At 48.9% G+C, this 20,985-nt stretch overlaps 1 protein-coding gene across 1 annotated transcript in view; it reads right to left on the bottom strand.

Annotated features, from left to right (window-relative positions):
• The window catches only part of dctn4 (dynactin 4), a 43,985-nt gene that overhangs the window by 15,886 nt on the left and 7,114 nt on the right, over nucleotides 1-20,985 (bottom strand). Inside the window, exons 3-6 of the mRNA XM_069898017.1 lie at nucleotides 13,164-13,342; nucleotides 6,693-6,736; nucleotides 5,512-5,619; nucleotides 1,561-1,634 (exon numbers count right to left, since the gene is read on the bottom strand). Of these exons, the coding sequence (XP_069754118.1) occupies nucleotides 1,561-1,634; nucleotides 5,512-5,619; nucleotides 6,693-6,736; nucleotides 13,164-13,342 (405 nt within the window). The remainder of the gene's footprint in view (nucleotides 1-1,560; nucleotides 1,635-5,511; nucleotides 5,620-6,692; nucleotides 6,737-13,163; nucleotides 13,343-20,985) is intronic.

The following is a 20,985-nucleotide window of genomic DNA, read 5'->3' on the forward strand; positions in this document are numbered from 1 at the left end:
CTGTGTACGGAATCACTAGCTGAACTGTTATCACAGCACATTGGTACGTGTGACAATAAACGAATGGTGTTGCCTCAGTAGGGCAGACATGTCATTGACTATGAACTGCCCTGATCAGATACAATTGTTATGCTTAAGGGACAAGGATATGGGCCCAATACAGGAAAATGGGATGAATGTAGATGTACATGGTCAGCATGGGTGTGGTGGGTCATAGGTCTTGTTTCTGTGCTGTACAACTGTCTGACTCCAGGTACAGTCTCAAAACAAACGACGAGAACATTTCTTCATGCTGTGATGGAGAAACAGTTGGAATTCCTGACCCAAGGGATTGTGAAGATAACTGACCAAGTATATTCAAGACAAAAATCAAGTATGCCAGTTATTAAGGTTGTGAAGGGATAGAGGGTTAGTGTAGGAAAGTTGTGTCAAAGTAAATCTCATCCATTGATCGTGAATGGCAGAATTGACACAAGGGACTGAATTAAAAACACAATGTTGGAGAAACTCAGCAGGTCAAACAATGTCCTTTATATCGCAAAGATATAGAACCAAGGTTTCAGGCTTCATACCTTAACAAAAGGCTCAAGTCCGAAACGTTGCTCTCAAAGATAAAGATACAGAAGCAACATTTCGGACTTGAGCCTTTTGTTAAGGTATGAAGACTGAAATGTCGGTTCTGTATCTTTGCGATATAAAGGACACTGTTTGACCTGCTGAGTTTCTCCAACATTGTGTTTGTACTTCAACCCCTGCACCCGCAAACTCTCATGTTTTACTACAAGGGGCTGAATGGTTCTTTTTATTTCTTCTTTTTCTTTCTTCTCCTGGGATTTATTTTGGGGGGGGGGGGTGGAGGGGGGAGGGAGGTTGGAGTTTATATCATCATGTAATGGATTTGAAATTAATTTTTCATAAATATATTTTGTATCTGGCTATGATTACATGTATGGAAAACTTATAAATAAAAGTTCAAAAAAAGGGACTGAATGGTCTATTCCTGATACCAGTAACATTCTTATGCCCTGACAACACAAATTCAAACCTGACCATGGTAGCTGGAGATATTAAGTTCAAGCAATTATAAAAATGTTGCATTTTTAAAAAAATCATGGTCACCTTAACATTATCTATGTTATAAAAGCCCATCTGGTTCACATGTTCTTCTGGGGAGGAAATCTTTAACTGAATCTACCAGATTCAAAGACGGTTCTTTTCCTCCTGTGATTAGACTCCTGAATGACCCTCACAATGGTAAAATTATGCTACCTTACTCTGTACCAGCTGATCTCTCCTTGTAACTTTGCACTTCTGTACTGAGACTTATCTGCTCTATTATGTGCAGGACGTCTGGCTGGATTGTTTGCAAAAATAAAGGTTATCACCTTGGTTCATGTGGCAATAACTTGGAACTTGATGTGGTCTCATCGAGCAGCCAGGCAGTCAATTATGAACTACCCTCTGAGTAAGCTAATTTGTTCAGGGGCAAGCAGACCAGATATTTCTGGTGCTCTCTGGTCAGGTCATCAACAGCCTGCAGATGAATTAAAAGATACTTACGTTTGCCCAGCAAGTGAAATTATTGGAGCCCCAGCGCGCTGCCTCTGCAGTCTGGTGCCGAGGCCATACTTGTCCTGAAACAGAATGCATCAAATAACACAAGGCACTTCCCTGGGATAATGTCACATACAACACTGTGACACAGAACTCGCAAGTTAGCACAGAACAGTTAGTGGTCCACTATGACAGGGTGAAGGGCAACGGGTGAAGGGCAACAGATGATGCATGAAATGGTTAGACCATTTCCCATTACACTAAAGAAATCATCTCCAATACGATGACAAGCTCACCCTTTTCCAACTAGGTTATTTTAACACTTGGACACAGAGGAAATTTCAAACAAGGGTTTGAATGCACATGTTCAAGAAACCATCCAAGGTACAAGAGGATGCACAACAGCAATTCATCCTTCTCATTAACGGCAATTGGTCAGATCAGCTTCAGTGTAATTTATTGTGACAGCGATTACCAATACACTGAGAAAGAAACTTCATGATGATACATTACCCTGATCACATGTCCACAATGAACATGCATGTTAGAGATACACCTCATGCTGATCAATACATTTTGGGTTATATGCAACATGTACAAGAGGGTCTTTTCAGATTTATGAAGTTGATTACTAAAAATTGTACCGTTTTAAGACAAATCCAGAAATATTTATAAATGGTCAACATTCACCTTAACAGTTGAACTCCAACCCTCCCTCCAATCCCACCCCACTACCTCTTTGCAGAGGATCCAGTTTTGTTCAGGATCAGATTGTTATTCTTCATAAGGATGAATTGGTGCATTCAGGGCAAGAGGCAGTAGAGTGGCCTTTGTTCTGTACAAGGGCCAACAGATGCCAAGGACCGACCCCCAACCCCCACCCCCAGTTGTTATTCATACCAAATTTGAAGCTTCACTTCAGACCCATCACAAACTATGGGTCAACACTACAGTCAGACAATGCCAATGTTAATTACTGATCTATCTGCAAATGATTTGACAACACTGGGCAAATGAACATAATAACCAACTCCAACTCACCACCACGTGTATAGTGTGTGTCTATAAACACCCCCAAGGAGCCGCAGCAGAATTGAGACAAAAAAATCAATGGTTAAGGCAACTGAATTATGGTAACTTGCACAACCTCAACAAATCGGATTCAGGTTCCTTTATTCCTTTCAAGATTCCTTTATTATCCTGTAATATTACAGAAAATGTAATATTACACAAAATTTCCTTCTGTCTGCCTTAAGACAAAGAGTCACCATTAGTATTGTTCGACACCCCTTGCAGTAAGAGAGAAAGAGAAGCAAAAGACAAACCCCAAAAAAATCGACGTTGGTTGCTATGCACCCTGCTAGTAAAATGCTGTCTTTTTTAAACACCCTAAATATTGACAAGTGCAGTAGTACATTCATCTCTCTTTAAGCCATGAGTGAGCATCCTAGAGAAATTTAAGCTGTTTGTTTGAATGTCAGTGGGGTACATACTGTTGTTCCAGTTCCGTTGTCAGTCCAGAACAACCTAACCTTCCAGATGACATGTCACTGATCTGGATCAAGTAAAGTTTTCTTCCAGGATATCACCCCTTCAGTAGACCTAGATCAGCCTCCTCAAGTCTAAGGTCCAATTGCAGGACCCTGTCCACATCCTCCTTCACCCATGGTCTTCCCCTCTTACTGTTGATTTCACCACTCTCAGATGTTCATTTAGAACAAGATACATGATGTTCACACTCACCAAGCCCAGTGCAGGATGGAACTGAGGCTTGACGTTCTGACAGTGAGGGCAGAATGAACTGAAGGACAGTTCCTGCATTGTACAATGCTATGACTGCAGAGGGTTGCAAATGTTGCTCAAGCCATCATAAACCACCCCAATACCACCCCTCTCCACTCTATCTGCACCAGCCATTCTCAATCGGTTTTTAGCTACAGCCCCCTTAGGACTCTGCTCAAAATCTATAGACCCCTTCAAGTTTAGTTGGTTTCTTCCATACTTATACCAACTACATAAAAAACATTTTATGATTTCAGTCCCTGGCCCCCTTCAATGTGCTGTGGTCCCCATTTAGAATGGCTGCTTGACATTTCCTGCTGCCTTGGAAAAGCAGCCAACATACTAAAAGACCCACACTCCCCCCCCCACCAAAATTCCTGTCAGGTTGAAGATCACACTCCTGCAGATTCAAGGACAGTTTCTTTCCCACCGTTATCAGACTCCTGATTGAACTTCAAAATAGTAAAATTAGAATCATAGAACACTACAGAAACAGGGTCCTTCAGCCCTTCTAGTCAGTGCCGAACCATTTTTTTGCCTAGTCCCACTGACCTGTACCTAGTCCATCACCCTCCACACCCCTCCCATCCATGTACCTGTCCAAATTCTTCTTAAATGTTAAAATTGAGCCCGCATTCACACCTCAGCTGGCAGCTCGTTCTACATCCCCACCACTCTCTGTGTCAAGAAGTTCCCTCTCATGTTCCCCCTAAACTTTTCTCCTTTCACCCTTAACCCATGTCCTCTGGTTTGGATCTCACCCACCCTCAGTGGAAAAAGCTGACCTACTTCATCTATGCCCTTCATAATTTTAAATACCTCTATCAAATCTCCCCCATTCTATGCTCCAGGGAATAATCCAGGCAATTAACTTGCCTTTGCTCCATCCCAATTGATCTCTCTCTGTATGACAAGTTAGGCTTTTACTTAAATGTGCTGTGGCCTCCAGTGTGGCGGTGGGGGGGGGGGGGGGGGGGGTAGAGAATGGCTGGTGTAATGAAATGTTATCTAGAAATATTACAGGATCTAGATCAAATGGGGAAGTGGGCCAAGGAATGGAAGATGGTATTTAACTTGGACAAGTGTAGGTGATACATTTTGGGATGTTAAATCAGGGGAACACTTGTACAGTCAACAATAGAGGTCTGGAGAAAGTTGTGGAACAGAGAACAAGGGATACAGGGGCATAGTTCCTTGAAAGTAGCAATCTAAGAGTTTGGTGCACTTGCCTTCATGGGTGATGGCATTGAGTGCAGGAATTACAATGTCACATTATAGCTGTACAGGACATTGGTGAGGCCACATTTGGAGAATTGTAGCCGAATCTGGTTGCCTCACATTAAGCTGGAAAGGGTGTTGAGAAGATCCTCAAGGATGTCATCAGGATTGGAGGACTTGGCTCACAGGAAAAGCTGGATAGAGGGGACATTTTCCCCATGGAACGGAGGAGGCTGAAGGGATCCTTCTATAGAAAATCATGAGGAGTTTAGATCGACTGATCACATTCCTTTACCCAGGATAGCAAGTCCAAAACTAAGGGATGTAGGTCTAAGGTGAGAGGAGAAAGACTTAAGAGACCCAAGAGGCAACTTCTTCCCCACACAAAGGGTGGTAGGTTTATGGACAGAGGTGCCAGAGGAATGTCAAAAATAAATTTAATGATTATTTGGAGAGGAAATGGTTGGAGGTAAGGTGGACCAAACACAAGCAAATGGGACCTGCTCTGATGGACAAACTGGTCAGCATGTAGCATGCTGTGTAGCATTAGGACTCTCTTTAAAGCATTAGCGAGGTAACAATCCTGAAGTTATAAGGGTGTATTTGGGTGGTGTGGGCTGGAAGGACCTGTAACCGTGTGGTATCTATGAATTAAATAATTACATTAACCAACTGGAGTCAAGCAAAGTTGCTCCAATGTGAACGCGGCTTTGTGGGAGTTGTAGCAATGGGCCAGAGGGTGACCAAAAAGCTAAGGCTCAAGGTGATTGGGTTGGTTCCACAAAGGAACTAACAGAGCAAACGCCCCCAAGGGAGACGTTGAAGCCCATGGACAAGCACTTCATCAAGACCCTGCAGCTTCCAAGGCTGAGTCCAAGCTGAAGGCTGTGTGCCTACACCTCTCCCAGTCTTCACCAGTTCAGCAAACACGCGGAATACCAACAATGTGGAACTCACAGAAAAGGCTAGAGGCATGTAGTTTCTACGTCTGACCAGCTTCTTTCGATCACGTTCGATCTTCTCTTTCTGAGCCAGTTGGTGGTAATACTCCAGCAGCTTATTAATCTGCAGAGGAAGGTGGAAACATCACTTTTTATCATTAATGGTGAGTCAGACACTAACTTCTTGCACCTCTTCATCAATCCAGAATTAATTAAGCTCTTGCAAACTGAGACTTTATTCTTTATTTAACAACATTTATTTACTTTTATATAACACATACTGCATATGTCATTTCCCTGTATGTGTGTTATGTCTATATGTTTGCTTAGCACTGAGGATTGGAGAATGCTTTAGTCGGGTTGTACTTATACAATCAGACGATAATAAACGAACTTGGATCAGGCACGAACACAGTGGAAAGAGAAGTACATAGATGCCCATCCAACTGCTTTGGATTCCGGCATCTGCGGATTTTTGTGTCTATGGGCATTTATTACACTTTTACTGTTCCAATCCTGTGATGAGCAAAATAAAACTAACCGTTGCCCCCCCCCCCCCCCACCACCAGGACTGTTCGGCTTTGGTGCCCCTTCCCACATCTCATCAGAGCAGCCTCAGCTGAACAGCCCAAAACATTTCCTTGGGCAAAGAATTGCAGAGGAAGTCAACGAGTCACATAGCATCCATGGGTCTTGGTGCATTGACTGTCCAATTCGACCTGTGTGACCTGCTGAGTTTCTCTAACAATTGTGTTCCTGGTCAAGGTCCCAGCATCAGGAGCTTTTTTTCTCCGAAATGTTTTCCTGCCAGACTTGGGTACAGCAGTCATCTCAAGATGGCACACAGTCAAGACACAGCCTCGGTTCCAAAGGCCCAGGTTCCATCTCAACCTGGGATGTGGAGTTTGCACTCTCTCTCTCTGACCACAATTGTTTCTCCCCCCCCCCACCCCAGGTGCTCCAGTTTCCTGCCAAATCCCTACGACGCCCAAGTTCATTGGGATAATGGGCTGCAGTGAATTGTCCTTCCCAACCCCGTGTCGAGGTGAGGGGTAAAATCTGAGGGGGTGGAAAATAAAACTGGATCGGTGTGGGACAAATGTAAATGGGTAGTTGACAGCGTGGAATGAGGAGACTCCAGGTTCTCCGTGACTATCATTGCCTCAGCCATGTTACAACATGCTGAAAGCAGCTCACCCTCTGGGCATGAAGGTTCTCTGGTTCTTGCCATCCTCCGCTGGCTGAAAGAGAAGGAACAAGATTTACACAGGTCATAGAATTTTGATAATGAATAAAAACACCAAAATGCTGGAGGACTCAGTGTCTGGAGGAGACAAAGATATATTGCTGATGTTTCTTCGAGGAATAAAGCAAAACAACAGGAACTCTCAGAATAGACAGAGTCGGCTGGGGGAGGGAGACAGAGTCGGCTGGGGGAGGGAGACAGAGTCGGCTGGGGGAGGGAGACAGAGTCGGCTGGGGGAGGGAGACAGAGTCGGCTGGGGGAGGGAGACAGAGTCGGCTGGGGGAGGGAGACAGAGTCGGCTGGGGGAGGGAGACAGAGTCGGCTGGGGGAGGGAGACAGAGTCGGCTGGGGGAGGGAGACAGAGTCGGCTGGGGGAGGGAGACAGAGTCGGCTGGGGGAGGGAGACAGAGTCGGCTGGGGGAGGGAGACAGAGTCGGCTGGGGGAGGGAGACAGAGTCGGCTGGGGGAGGGAGACAGAGTCGGCTGGGGGAGGGAGACAGAGTCGGCTGGGGGAGGGAGACAGAGTCGGCTGGGGGAGGGAGACAGAGTCGGCTGGGGGAGGGAGACAGAGTCGGCTGGGGGAGGGAGACAGAGTCGGCTGGGGGGAGGGAGACAGAGTCGGCTGGGGGAGGGAGACAGAGTCGGCTGGGGGGAGGGAGACAGAGTCGGCTGGGGGAGGGAGACAGAGTCGGCTGGGGGGAGGGAGACAGAGTCGGCTGGGGGAGGGAGACAGAGTCGGCTGGGGGGAGGGAGACAGAGTCGGCTGGGGGGAGGGAGACAGAGTCGGCTGGGGGAGGGAGACAGAGTCGGCTGGGGGGAGGGAGACAGAGTCGGCTGGGGGAGGGAGACAGAGTCGGCTGGGGGGAGGGAGACAGAGTCGGCTGGGGGAGGGAGACAGAGTCGGCTGGGGGGAGGGAGACAGAGTCGGCTGGGGGAGGGAGACAGAGTCGGCTGGGGGGAGGGAGACAGAGTCGGCTGGGGGAGGGAGACAGAGTCGGCTGGGGGGAGGGAGACAGAGTCGGCTGGGGGAGGGAGACAGAGTCGGCTGGGGGGAGGGAGACAGAGTCGGCTGGGGGAGGGAGACAGAGTCGGCTGGGGGAGGGAGACAGAGTCGGCTGGGGGGAGGGAGACAGAGTCGGCTGGGGGAGGGAGACAGAGTCGGCTGGGGGGAGGGAGACAGAGTCGGCTGGGGGAGGGAGACAGAGTCGGCTGGGGGGAGGGAGACAGAGTCGGCTGGGGGAGGGAGACAGAGTCGGCTGGGGGGAGGGAGACAGAGTCGGCTGGGGGAGGGAGACAGAGTCGGCTGGGGGAGGGAGACAGAGTCGGCTGGGGGAGGGAGACAGAGTCGGCTGGGGGAGGGAGACAGAGTCGGCTGGGGGAGGGAGACAGAGTCGGCTGGGGGAGGGAGACAGAGTCGGCTGGGGGAGGGAGACAGAGTCGGCTGGGGGAGGGAGACAGAGTCGGCTGGGGGAGGGAGACAGAGTCGGCTGGGGGAGGGAGACAGAGTCGGCTGGGGGGAGGGAGACAGAGTCGGCTGGGGGAGGGAGACAGAGTCGGCTGGGGGGAGGGAGACAGAGTCGGCTGGGGGAGGGAGACAGAGTCGGCTGGGGGAGGGAGACAGAGTCGGCTGGGGGAGGGAGACAGAGTCGGCTGGGGGAGGGAGACAGAGTCGGCTGGGGGAGGGAGACAGAGTCGGCTGGGGGAGGGAGACAGAGTCGGCTGGGGGAGGGAGACAGAGTCGGCTGGGGGAGGGAGACAGAGTCGGCTGGGGGAGGGAGACAGAGTCGGCTGGGGGAGGGAGACAGAGTCGGCTGGGGGAGGGAGACAGAGTCGGCTGGGGGAGGGAGACAGAGTCGGCTGGGGGGAGGGAGACAGAGTCGGCTGGGGGAGGGAGACAGAGTCGGCTGGGGGGAGGGAGACAGAGTCGGCTGGGGGAGGGAGACAGAGTCGGCTGGGGGGAGGGAGACAGAGTCGGCTGGGGGAGGGAGACAGAGTCGGCTGGGGGGAGGGAGACAGAGTCGGCTGGGGGAGGGAGACAGAGTCGGCTGGGGGGAGGGAGACAGAGTCGGCTGGGGGAGGGAGACAGAGTCGGCTGGGGGGAGGGAGACAGAGTCGGCTGGGGGAGGGAGACAGAGTCGGCTGGGGGGAGGGAGACAGAGTCGGCTGGGGGAGGGAGACAGAGTCGGCTGGGGGGAGGGAGACAGAGTCGGCTGGGGGAGGGAGACAGAGTCGGCTGGGGGGAGGGAGACAGAGTCGGCTGGGGGAGGGAGACAGAGTCGGCTGGGGGGAGGGAGACAGAGTCGGCTGGGGGAGGGAGACAGAGTCGGCTGGGGGAGGGAGACAGAGTCGGCTGGGGGAGGGAGACAGAGTCGGCTGGGGGGAGGGAGACAGAGTCGGCTGGGGGAGGGAGACAGAGTCGGCTGGGGGGAGGGAGACAGAGTCGGCTGGGGGAGGGAGACAGAGTCGGCTGGGGGGAGGGAGACAGAGTCGGCTGGGGGAGGGAGACAGAGTCGGCTGGGGGGAGGGAGACAGAGTCGGCTGGGGGAGGGAGACAGAGTCGGCTGGGGGGAGGGAGACAGAGTCGGCTGGGGGAGGGAGACAGAGTCGGCTGGGGGGAGGGAGACAGAGTCGGCTGGGGGAGGGAGACAGAGTCGGCTGGGGGGAGGGAGACAGAGTCGGCTGGGGGAGGGAGACAGAGTCGGCTGGGGGGAGGGAGACAGAGTCGGCTGGGGGAGGGAGACAGAGTCGGCTGGGGGGAGGGAGACAGAGTCGGCTGGGGGAGGGAGACAGAGTCGGCTGGGGGGAGGGAGACAGAGTCGGCTGGGGGAGGGAGACAGAGTCGGCTGGGGGGAGGGAGACAGAGTCGGCTGGGGGAGGGAGACAGAGTCGGCTGGGGGGAGGGAGACAGAGTCGGCTGGGGGAGGGAGACAGAGTCGGCTGGGGGGAGGGAGACAGAGTCGGCTGGTGGAGGGAGACAGAGTCGGCTGGGGGGAGGGAGACAGAGTCGGCTGGTGGAGGGAGACAGAGTCGGCTGGGGGGAGGGAGACAGAGTCGGGTGGGGGAGGGAGACAGAGTCGGCTGGGGGGAGGGAGACAGAGTCGGCTGGGGGAGGGAGACAGAGTCGGCTGGGGGGAGGGAGACAGAGTCGGCTGGGGGGAGGGAGACAGAGTCGGCTGGGGGAGGGAGACAGAGTCGGCTGGGGGGAGGGAGACAGAGTCGGCTGGGGGAGGGAGACAGAGTCGGCTGGGGGAGGGAGACAGAGTCGGCTGGGGGAGGGAGACAGAGTCGGCTGGGGGGAGGGAGACAGAGTCGGCTGGGGGAGGGAGACAGAGTCGGCTGGGGGAGGGAGACAGAGTCGGCTGGGGGGAGGGAGACAGAGTCGGCTGGGGGAGGGAGACAGAGTCGGCTGGGGGAGGGAGACAGAGTCGGCTGGGGGAGGGAGACAGAGTCGGCTGGGGGAGGGAGACAGAGTCGGCTGGGGGAGGGAGACAGAGTCGGCTGGGGGAGGGAGACAGAGTCGGCTGGGGGAGGGAGACAGAGTCGGCTGGGGGAGGGAGACAGAGTCGGCTGGGGGAGGGAGACAGAGTCGGCTGGGGGAGGGAGACAGAGTCGGCTGGGGGAGGGAGACAGAGTCGGCTGGGGGAGGGAGACAGAGTCGGCTGGGGGAGGGAGACAGAGTCGGCTGGGGGAGGGAGACAGAGTCGGCTGGGGGAGGGAGACAGAGTCGGCTGGGGGAGGGAGACAGAGTCGGCTGGGGGAGGGAGACAGAGTCGGCTGGGGGAGGGAGACAGAGTCGGCTGGGGGAGGGAGACAGAGTCGGCTGGGGGAGGGAGACAGAGTCGGCTGGGGGAGGGAGACAGAGTCGGCTGGGGGAGGGAGACAGAGTCGGCTGGGGGAGGGAGACAGAGTCGGCTGGGGGAGGGAGACAGAGTCGGCTGGGGGAGGGAGACAGAGTCGGCTGGGGGAGGGAGACAGAGTCGGCTGGGGGAGGGAGACAGAGTCGGCTGGGGGAGGGAGACAGAGTCGGCTGGGGGAGGGAGACAGAGTCGGCTGGGGGAGGGAGACAGAGTCGGCTGGGGGAGGGAGACAGAGTCGGCTGGGGGAGGGAGACAGAGTCGGCTGGGGGAGGGAGACAGAGTCGGCTGGGGGAGGGAGACAGAGTCGGCTGGGGGAGGGAGACAGAGTCGGCTGGGGGAGGGAGACAGAGTCGGCTGGGGGAGGGAGACAGAGTCGGCTGGGGGAGGGAGACAGAGTCGGCTGGGGGAGGGAGACAGAGTCGGCTGGGGGAGGGAGACAGAGTCGGCTGGGGGAGGGAGACAGAGTCGGCTGGGGGAGGGAGACAGAGTCGGCTGGGGGAGGGAGACAGAGTCGGCTGGGGGAGGGAGACAGAGTCGGCTGGGGGAGGGAGACAGAGTCGGCTGGGGGAGGGAGACAGAGTCGGCTGGGGGAGGGAGACAGAGTCGGCTGGGGGAGGGAGACAGAGTCGGCTGGGGGAGGGAGACAGAGTCGGCTGGGGGAGGGAGACAGAGTCGGCTGGGGGAGGGAGACAGAGTCGGCTGGGGGAGGGAGACAGAGTCGGCTGGGGGAGGGAGACAGAGTCGGCTGGGGGAGGGAGACAGAGTCGGCTGGGGGAGGGAGACAGAGTCGGCTGGGGGAGGGAGACAGAGTCGGCTGGGGGAGGGAGACAGAGTCGGCTGGGGGAGGGAGACAGAGTCGGCTGGGGGAGGGAGACAGAGTCGGCTGGGGGAGGGAGACAGAGTCGGCTGGGGGAGGGAGACAGAGTCGGCTGGGGGAGGGAGACAGAGTCGGCTGGGGGAGGGAGACAGAGTCGGCTGGGGGAGGGAGACAGAGTCGGCTGGGGGAGGGAGACAGAGTCGGCTGGGGGAGGGAGACAGAGTCGGCTGGGGGAGGGAGACAGAGTCGGCTGGGGGAGGGAGACAGAGTCGGCTGGGGGAGGGAGACAGAGTCGGCTGGGGGAGGGAGACAGAGTCGGCTGGGGGTGGGAGACAGAGTCGGCTGGGGGAGGGAGACAGAGTCGGCTGGGGGAGGGAGACAGAGTCGGCTGGGGGAGGGAGACAGAGTCGGCTGGGGGAGGGAGACAGAGTCGGCTGGGGGAGGGAGACAGAGTCGGCTGGGGGAGGGAGACAGAGTCGGCTGGGGGAGGGAGACAGAGTCGGCTGGGGGAGGGAGACAGAGTCGGCTGGGGGAGGGAGACAGAGTCGGCTGGGGGAGGGAGACAGAGTCGGCTGGGGGAGGGAGACAGAGTCGGCTGGGGGAGGGGTCCACACCGACAAACAGTGTCCATTGGACATGATCAGGAGAGAGGTGAGAATTGATTATGCCTCTGTGAAAGGAGACAGTGAAAAGGAAGGGAGACAGAGCTGGGGAAAAAGTGAAGGGTACAAAAACGGAAAAATCATCCAACATTTACCACACGAGACATTCATTGCATCGCATGTGTGCTGCTGTGAAAGAACACTTTCTTTCACTGGGACAGTAGCCCTGCACGTCATGGTCCTTCGAGGACACACCCAAGTAGTGTTTAAAGTGCTAAAAGAACAGTTAGCAGGTCAATTAGCATCCGTGGAGGAAAAGATCCAGGACTGGTGGACTTTGTCATGGGGTAAGCTTAAATAGGCTAGGCTTGTATTTCCTGGACCAAAGGAGGCTGAGGGGGGGTGAGCTAATATATGAATATAAAATTGAGACAGAGGTAGGATAGTCAGAATCTTCTTCCCATGCTAGAAATAACAATAGGGCGTAGGTTTAAGGTGAAGGGAAGGGGTTATGAGGGTTAAGTTTTTTTTAAAACACAGAGAGTTATCTGGAACTCTGCCAGAGGAGATGGTGGAATCAGATACAAATGCCACATTTAAGAGACATTTAGACAGACACTTAATCAGAATCAGGTTTATTTTCATGAACATGTCTCATGAAAATTGTAGTTTTGCAACAGCAGTAATGTGCAGACAATTTACTATAAATTACAATTTTGAAAATACAAGATTTAAAAATAACTAGTGCGAAAAAAGTGAGGTGCTGTCCATAGGCTCATTGTCCATTCAGAGAAAATCTAACAGAGGAAGGGAAGAAACTGTTTGAGTACTGTTGAGTGTGAGTCTTCAGGCAAATGCCCAGAACATAGAATACCGGCAAATGGGATTAGTGTGGATGGATTTAAAGGTTAGCATGGATGTGGTGGGCCGAATGGCCTGTTTCTGTGCTGCACAACTCTAGGACTGGTAAAGGAACAAATGATTGGTCCTCCTTCTTCCCCCATTGCTTCCTGGCTCAAGCAACAACAGAACCTGACAGCAGAGAAGGGAGCCACTGCATCCACCATGCTACACCTTCCCTATGAAACACCAGTCCAATTAGCTTATCCGAGGTCTCAGCTAATTGTCCAGCTTGCCTCCACTCACCCACAGATTTGTCTGCCATGCCAACATCCCGAGAGGTCCAGCGGCAAAAGCCGCAGGCCAGGTAATAAGCCTTCTTCATGGTGGTCTTGGCCGGGTCATCAGGCAGGGGTGCTGGGATGTTTGTGGCCCTTGTGGAGAGAGTGTGCATGCAGCTCGGGCAGTCAAAGCAATTGGCACACCTAAAAGGCACAAAACGTCAGGTGACCTGCATTGCATCAATTCTATAGTAATCAAATAAAAACACAAAGCTGGAGAAACTCAACAGATCAAACAATATCTGCAAATAGCAAAGATAAAGATACAGAACCAACATTTCGGGCTTGAGTCCTTCAGCAAGGTACGAACAAAATGTAGTTAGGTGTCTGGTACCTTGCTCATATCTCGATGAAGGGCTCAAGCCCGAAATGTTGGTTACTTCAACGTTGTGTTTTTATTTCAATCACGGTGTCTGCAGACTTTTGTGTTTTGCTTCTACAGTAATCAATATCAGTCCCTGCAAATGCATTCAACTGGGGTGCAAGTCCATACATCTCTGAATGTGGCAATACATCAAAAGTGTACAGCATCCATGCCTTCATCAATTTGAATCTGTCGGGAACTCCTGTTGCAGCTGTATGAGACTTTGGTTAGGCCACACTTTTTTATTTACCAGTAAATTTAAAGTTTTAAATTTAGACACACAGTCCCTTTTGGCCCTAGAACCCGTGCTGCCCAACAATACTTGACCAACAACTTCAGTATATTTTGAATGATGGGAGGAGAACCCAGAGGAAACCCACACAGACACGGATTCTAACTCCGGTCGCTGGAGCTGTAACCGCATTGCGCTAACCTTTACAGTAATCTTGCTCCCCTTGGGAGTACTGTGTCCTATTCTTGGCTATGCATTACAAGAAGGATGTGGAGATGTTGGAGAGGGTGCAGAAGAAGTTTACCAGGATGTGGCTTGTTTGACACATGTTAGCTATAAGGAGAGATTGATCAAACTTGGATTGTTTTCTCTGAAGCTGAGATGAGATCTAATACAAAGTTATACAATTACAAGAGATATAGAGTGTCAGAGTCCTTTTCCACCAGCAAATATTCAAGGGTTTATGGTGAAGGGGTAAGAGTTTAAAACATATGTGGGAGTTTTTTTTTTTAAAAGTGGTGTGTTCCTGAAATGGATTTATATGGGGAGATGGTGGAAGCAGATATAATAGTGACATTTATTCAAGCACATGAACATCCAGGGAATAGAGCCTTAGAGACCAAGTGCAGGAAGATGGGAGTAATTTAATTTGGCATCGGAGACATTGTGGGTAGAAGGGCGTGTTCCTGTCCTGTTCTGACTCAAATCATAGATTACAAGATGTAAGAGGCAGCTCGCAGGGTGAGAGATTGGTGATTCCACTCATTTTCACACAATTATGTGGAGTGATTAGAGCAGCTGGGTTTATTTTTTTTAAGGTAGGCAGAACAAGGTGGGGTTTGCCAGACAACTGAAATCATGTATTTTACACATGAATACAAAAATAATTTACTCAGTCATAGGAGGGTTGATAAGTAACGATCGTAGAGTTGAAGAAAATGATAAGATGGGAAGGTTGAAATCTGCAACATGCTGCCTTCTGGGATGATGGTGGCAGACTCTCACGTCTGCAAACTATCTGGATGAACACTTCATCCACACGCAAGTCCTGGTAAATGGAATTAGTGCAGAGAAGACCTGATAGAGCTGGACAAATTATGAGGGGTATAAGTAGCATTGACAGTGTGAAATCTATCCCCATGGCAGAGGTGAGCAAAACTCGAGTTTTGGGGATAATGGGCAAGACTGCTGAAAGGCCTGAGTAGATGTGGCAAGGGTGTTTCCCATGTTAAGGGAGTCTCGGACAAGAGGGCACAACTTCAGAATGAAAGAGCATCAGTCTAAAACAGAGACGTGGAAAAAAATTTAGTCAGTGAGTCTGAAGAATTTGTTGCCACAGGCAGCTGTGGAAACGAGGACATTGAGTGTGTTTAAGGGCGAGATTGACAAGTATTTGATTAGTCAGGGCATCAAGGGTGATGGGGAGGCCGGGGAGAGGGGCTGAGTGGGTGGATGGATCAGCTCATGATTAGAATGGCGGAGCAGACTCAATGGGCTGATTTCTGCTCCTATATCCTGCGATGAGGAGAATTCTTTGCACACTGGTGGTGATTGGAATCTGGAATGCTCTGTCTGAGTGGGTGGTGGAGGCAGAGATATTCCACTTGAATAGCCAGTTTGGAGAGCTGTGCACCAAGTGCTAGCAAATGGAATTTGATTTAGATGGACGTAAGTATTCCCACACTTATAACAACTTTTTCTTTTAGACAGTAATTTGTTATTATCTGAACCACACTCCCACAAAGAACAGTTGCTGCAGAGAAATGGATCAGAGGTCAATCCATTAGACCATAAGAGTGGCAGAGAGGATCACTGGAGTCTTCCTCCCACCCCACCTCCCCTTCCCTCCGATTGATATGATCTAACGAGACCGTTGTCTGAAGAGGGCAAGCAAGATCATTGAGGACCACTTCCACCCCCACACACAGCATCTTTCAGCTGCTCCCATTGTGGAAGAGATACAGGAGGATCAGAGCCATCCCCCAGGCTGAGGAACAGCTTCTTCCCACGGGCAGTGAGAATTCTGAACGACCAAAGGAATGGCTCACACTGACCCTCCGAGACTCACTTATTCATGAAACAATATTTATTATTTGTATAGATGAAATACTTGTCCTGCATACATGTTGTTTGTCTATATGTGTGTTACATCTGGTTGTGTGTCTGTGTGTTTTGCACAGAGGACTGGAGAACACTGTTTCATCTGGTTGAACTTGTACAATCAGATAACAATAAACTTGACTTGACAATGGCAGGTTCATTATAAAGAGGAAAAAATTTGCAGGGTTCTGCCGAAAGAGCAGAACAAATGGGTAGGTCTTTCCAAGTGTCCGTACAGGCGGAATGATTCAGACATTCTAACAATGACTGATACGCCTGTGCTCACTTCCTGATATCCATTCAACGATGATCAACCACGCACTCTGGTCACAATCTCAGCAGGCAATATCAGCCTTGTGCCAAACATCCACTTCTGTCTGCTGAGCTCAAGAGTGGATGCTGAGAGACCAAGGGTTCGACTGACCCTCAATGCAGAGGGCGACCTTTAACGAGAGACACTGTCTGATCTGCTGACAGAGACACAAGAAACTATAGATGCTGGAATCTGGAGCAATAAACAACTTGCTAGAGGAACTCAGCTGATCAAACACCGTCAGTTGGGGTGAGGGGAGAATTAATTTAAATTTACACCAACAGCACTGTAACAGGCCCCTTTGGTCCACAAGCCTGTGCCAACCAATTAGAACCAATTGACACGTCCCCAGTACATTTTGAACGGTTGGAGGAAACCGGAACACCCAGAAGAAATTCACGAAGACATGGGGAGAACGTACAAATTCCTCATAGACATCGCCGGATTCGAAGCCCCATCGATGGTGCTGTAACAGCGTTGCGCTAACCATGCCCCCCAACTGTCAGCATTTTAGGTCTGAACTCTTGTGGAGAGGGGATATAGCCAGTCTAAGGTGAAAAATTGGAGGGACGAGACAAGGGCCAGTAGGGGAATTGGTGAACAAGACAGAGGAAAAGTACGAGCCATAGACGACTGGTGATCCAGGGAAGAGTGAGGCAGGGGCCAGTAAGGGACTGATGAACCATAGAACTGAGGACAGTGGTCAGGAGAAGATAGGTGAACAAGGTCAGGAATGGATTGGTGATTGAGGAATGAAGAAGAGGTCTGTAAAGGACTGATGGAACAGTGGACAAGGATCAGGAGAGAAATGGTGAATGAGAGAAAGGTGGACAGGAACCAGTAGGGGTTTGGTGTACCAGGGACAGGTGAAGGCATGGGTAAGTGTTTGGTGTAAAAAGATTCATGATTCAATTTATTGTCATGCAATAAAAAGTGTCATATTACATGAAATTTCCTTTTGTCTGCTATGAGGCAGAGGTTTGTCATCCGCAGAAATTGCCTGAAGCGCCTCTTACAGTCAGAGAAGAGAAGCAAAAGAGAGTACCCTCAGAGACCCCAAGTGTCTGTGGATTCTTCAGTGCTCCCACAACCTCTGCAGCCGCACAGATTCCAGTCCAAGCCTTTGGCAACCCAAGCTCCAGATGCAAACTTCCAACTTGAAAGGAGGCACGAGGGCTCCATCTGTGCTTCATCCTTCATCCATCCTTGGATCACCAATCCCCCCTGGCCCCCATCTCATCTCTCCCATTCTCATAATGGCTACCCTCCCCCCCCCCCCCCCACCCCACTTGCCTCAGAACAAAGGCTGCTTAGTCCAAGAAAGGGCTGCTTCTGGAAATATATTGAGTGGAATTCCCTGCCACCATCCCCCACCATCAACTACCAAACCCCACCCATTCTAGAGGAGCTAACAAACGTCAGATGAACTTGAAACTTTCAAGGGAATTTCAAATCCTGGTTTCATTTTACAAGTTAACAGAAGGATCGTAGTTATATGTGATAACCTCATACACCAGGCTGCAGGTGGGCTCTGCGGTCTTCTTCAAAGGAGGTTGCTGCCCGCCGAACTGTGAGGTGCCAAGATGCACGGTTTGAGGCGATATCAGCCCACTGGCGATGGTCAATGTGGCAGGCACCAAGAGCTTTCTTTAGGCAGTCCTTGTACCTCTTCTTTGGTGCACCTCTGTCTCGGTGGCCAGTGGAGAGCTCGCCATATAACATGATCTTGGGAAGGCCTACTTCATTACTTAATGAGGATATGAAGATTTTGTCCAAACTCTTAGCCCATAGATTGGGGAATATTTTACCATTAATTATTTCTGAGGACCAAACTGGTTTTATTAAGAATCATTATTTTTGTTTTAATATACACTGTTTATTGAATATTTTATATTTACCTTCTACTCCTGCCCCTGAATGTGTTCTTTCTTTAGATGCAGAGAAGGCTTTTGATCAGGTAGAATGGATTATTTATTTGCCATTTTGGAAAAATTTAATTTTGGACCACATTTTATTAAATGGATTAAATTATTATATTTATGTCCTACTGTCTCAATTCTTACTAATTCACAGCAATCAAAACCTTTTAATCTTCAGCAGGGTACTTTTCAAGGTTGTCCTTTAAGACCTTTGCTTTTTGATCTGGTATTAGAACTTCTAGAAATTGCTCTTTGTGAAAGTAGAGATTTTACAGGGATACATAAGAATGGTATCAAGCATAAGGTTTCCTGATAGGCAGATGATCTTTTGCTTTTTATATCCAATCCTGATTTTTTTTTACCAAACATATAACTTTATTTTGTCATATTAGTCAGTTCTCTGGGTTTAAATTAAATCTGCATAAAAGTGAACTATTACCCTTAAAGGGTTCTATATATTCTAACTTCCCTTCTAAGATTGTGAAGAATCAATTTATCTATCTTGGAATTAGAATTTCTAGGAGTTATAAACACCTTTTAAAAGAAAAATTTTCTGTATTATTTAATCAGGTCAAATCATTGTTATCAACATGGTCACCTTGTAGCGGCTCACCGGAGGCTTAATTGAACCGGCTCGGGAGGTTCCGAGTGACGTCATGACGTCACAATGTGATGATATAATTTGGAACGTGCAGGTGACTGTTTGAGTAAATGACTTTTACAGAACTTTGACTCGACTACATCTGATCATTTTATCATTCTTCATTTCACACTGCGACACAGTTGCTATAACCTTAATCCATTTCCATGATTGGAAGAATTAATTAAAATGAACATTTTACCTAAACATTTGTATCTTTTCCCAACAATACTAATTTTTATTTCCAAATCCTTCTTTTATTTATTGAACTTACTTATTTCTTCTTACATAAAGCAAGGAAAACACCCTCACTTAAATGAAGCTCATCTTCAAAAGACTAAAAGAAATGGTGGATTGGCACTTCCTCATTGCAGATTTTACTACTGGGCGGTCAATATATATAATGTGCTTCTTTTGTTGCAGTTCGATAAATCAGTTGACAGCCCTTCATGGGTAGAAACGGAATTAAATTTTACTAAAAGCACATCTATGTTGACAATTTTAGGGTCTTTTTTAACCTTTTCTTTTTATAAACTGTCTGATAATCCAATAATGAGACATAGTTTGAGAATATGGCCACAATTGAGAAAGGTTTTTGGACAACAGAGTTTTTCTCTTGCCAGCCCTATTACATCTAATCATCTTTATCAACCTTTTTTATTAGATTCTGTTTTTTAAGGACTGTGTCATAGATCACGTATTAAATCCTTTAAAGACCTTTTTATTTGAAATAGTTTTGCTTCCTTTGAGCAACTTACCAAACACTCATTTTTTTAGATATCTACAAGTTAGACATTTTGTTCAATCAATGATCCCTGACTTTCCACAAATTCCTGAGACAAATATTCTTGATTTACAGCTTCCTCATAAGGCTCAATATCAATTACTTATAACAATTTGCTGGACTTAAGAATTGCCTCACTAGTTAAGATTAAGAACGATTGGGAACAGGATTTGAATTTATCATTTTCCGAAGAGGTTTGGGACTGTATTTGTAATCTGATTAATACGACCTCCTTTTGTGCACGACATTGTTTGTTGCAATTCAAAATGCTCCATAGTTTAACTTTACACATATGAACTCTATTTTGTTTTTATTCAGATATTAATCTTAATGTGACATGCAAAATATTTGATGCTTCACTGATTCATATGTTCTGACCATGCCCTAGTCGAGAAAAATTTTGGAAAGATATCTTTCAAACTTTATTCATGATTTTAAGGTCAAAGTAGAACCCTGAACCTTAATTGCTTTATTTGGATCTTTTCAAGAAGATATTTTACTGACTCCAACTCAAAATCAAATTTTATCTTTCACTTCTTTGAAAGCCAGACAGGCAATCTTGATTAAATGGAAAGACAATATTCCACCGACACTTACACAATGGCTAAATAATATCATGTCTTATCTACATTTAGAAAAAAAATCAGATATGCTATTAAAGATGTAAATACCAACTTCCATAAGACATGGGGCCCATTTATGGCATATTATCATAACCTAAAGAATTAGGGTGTTTAGATGCTCTGGTGCTGTGCTGCCTGCTTCCGGGGTGGTGTCACTCAATTCCCATGTATCCTTTTTTTTAAACTTTGCTTAGAGGTCAGGGGTTTTGATTATTTGAGGTTGATTTTTTTCTTTTCGATAATATAATAGATAATTGCTTTGTTCATCTGAGAATATTGCTAATATCAATAAAATTATTATAGAAGAGAAGGAAAGAGAATTGTACATCCTTTTTTTTAAAGAAAGGTAATTTTATAACTTTATTAAAAAGAAATTACAATTTATTTTTATTTCTTTCCTTTTTTCTCCCTTTGGATTGGTTTTTTTATGTAATGCTTGTACATACAGTATAACTCCAATTATCCGAAAACGGATTATCTAAAACCCTCAGTTATCCAAATTTTTTTCAAAGCTGAAATGACCTCTTAGGTTGAAAAAAAATTTGCTTGACATGAAATTAGCACAACGATTACCCTCGTTTCAGGTATCTCCCTCCCTTCTCTCTTTCCATTTCTTTTTTACCTCCCCCTATTGGCTTTTCTCTCCAACTCTCCCTCTCAAACTGTGCGCTGCTATCTCCCAGCTCCAAGTGGTCAAAAGAATCTTTGGTCCTGGCATCATCAAGGAGAGCGGCCTCCTGGGCAGGAGCAGGACCTCAGGCGCCTGGCAGCAGCGGGGGCGTCGGGCTCCCAGGCAGGAGCGGGGAGGTGTC

The sequence above is a fragment of the Narcine bancroftii genome, chromosome 9 (genome assembly GCF_036971445.1).
Source record: "Narcine bancroftii isolate sNarBan1 chromosome 9, sNarBan1.hap1, whole genome shotgun sequence".
Taxonomy (NCBI): Eukaryota; Metazoa; Chordata; class Chondrichthyes; order Torpediniformes; family Narcinidae; genus Narcine; species Narcine bancroftii.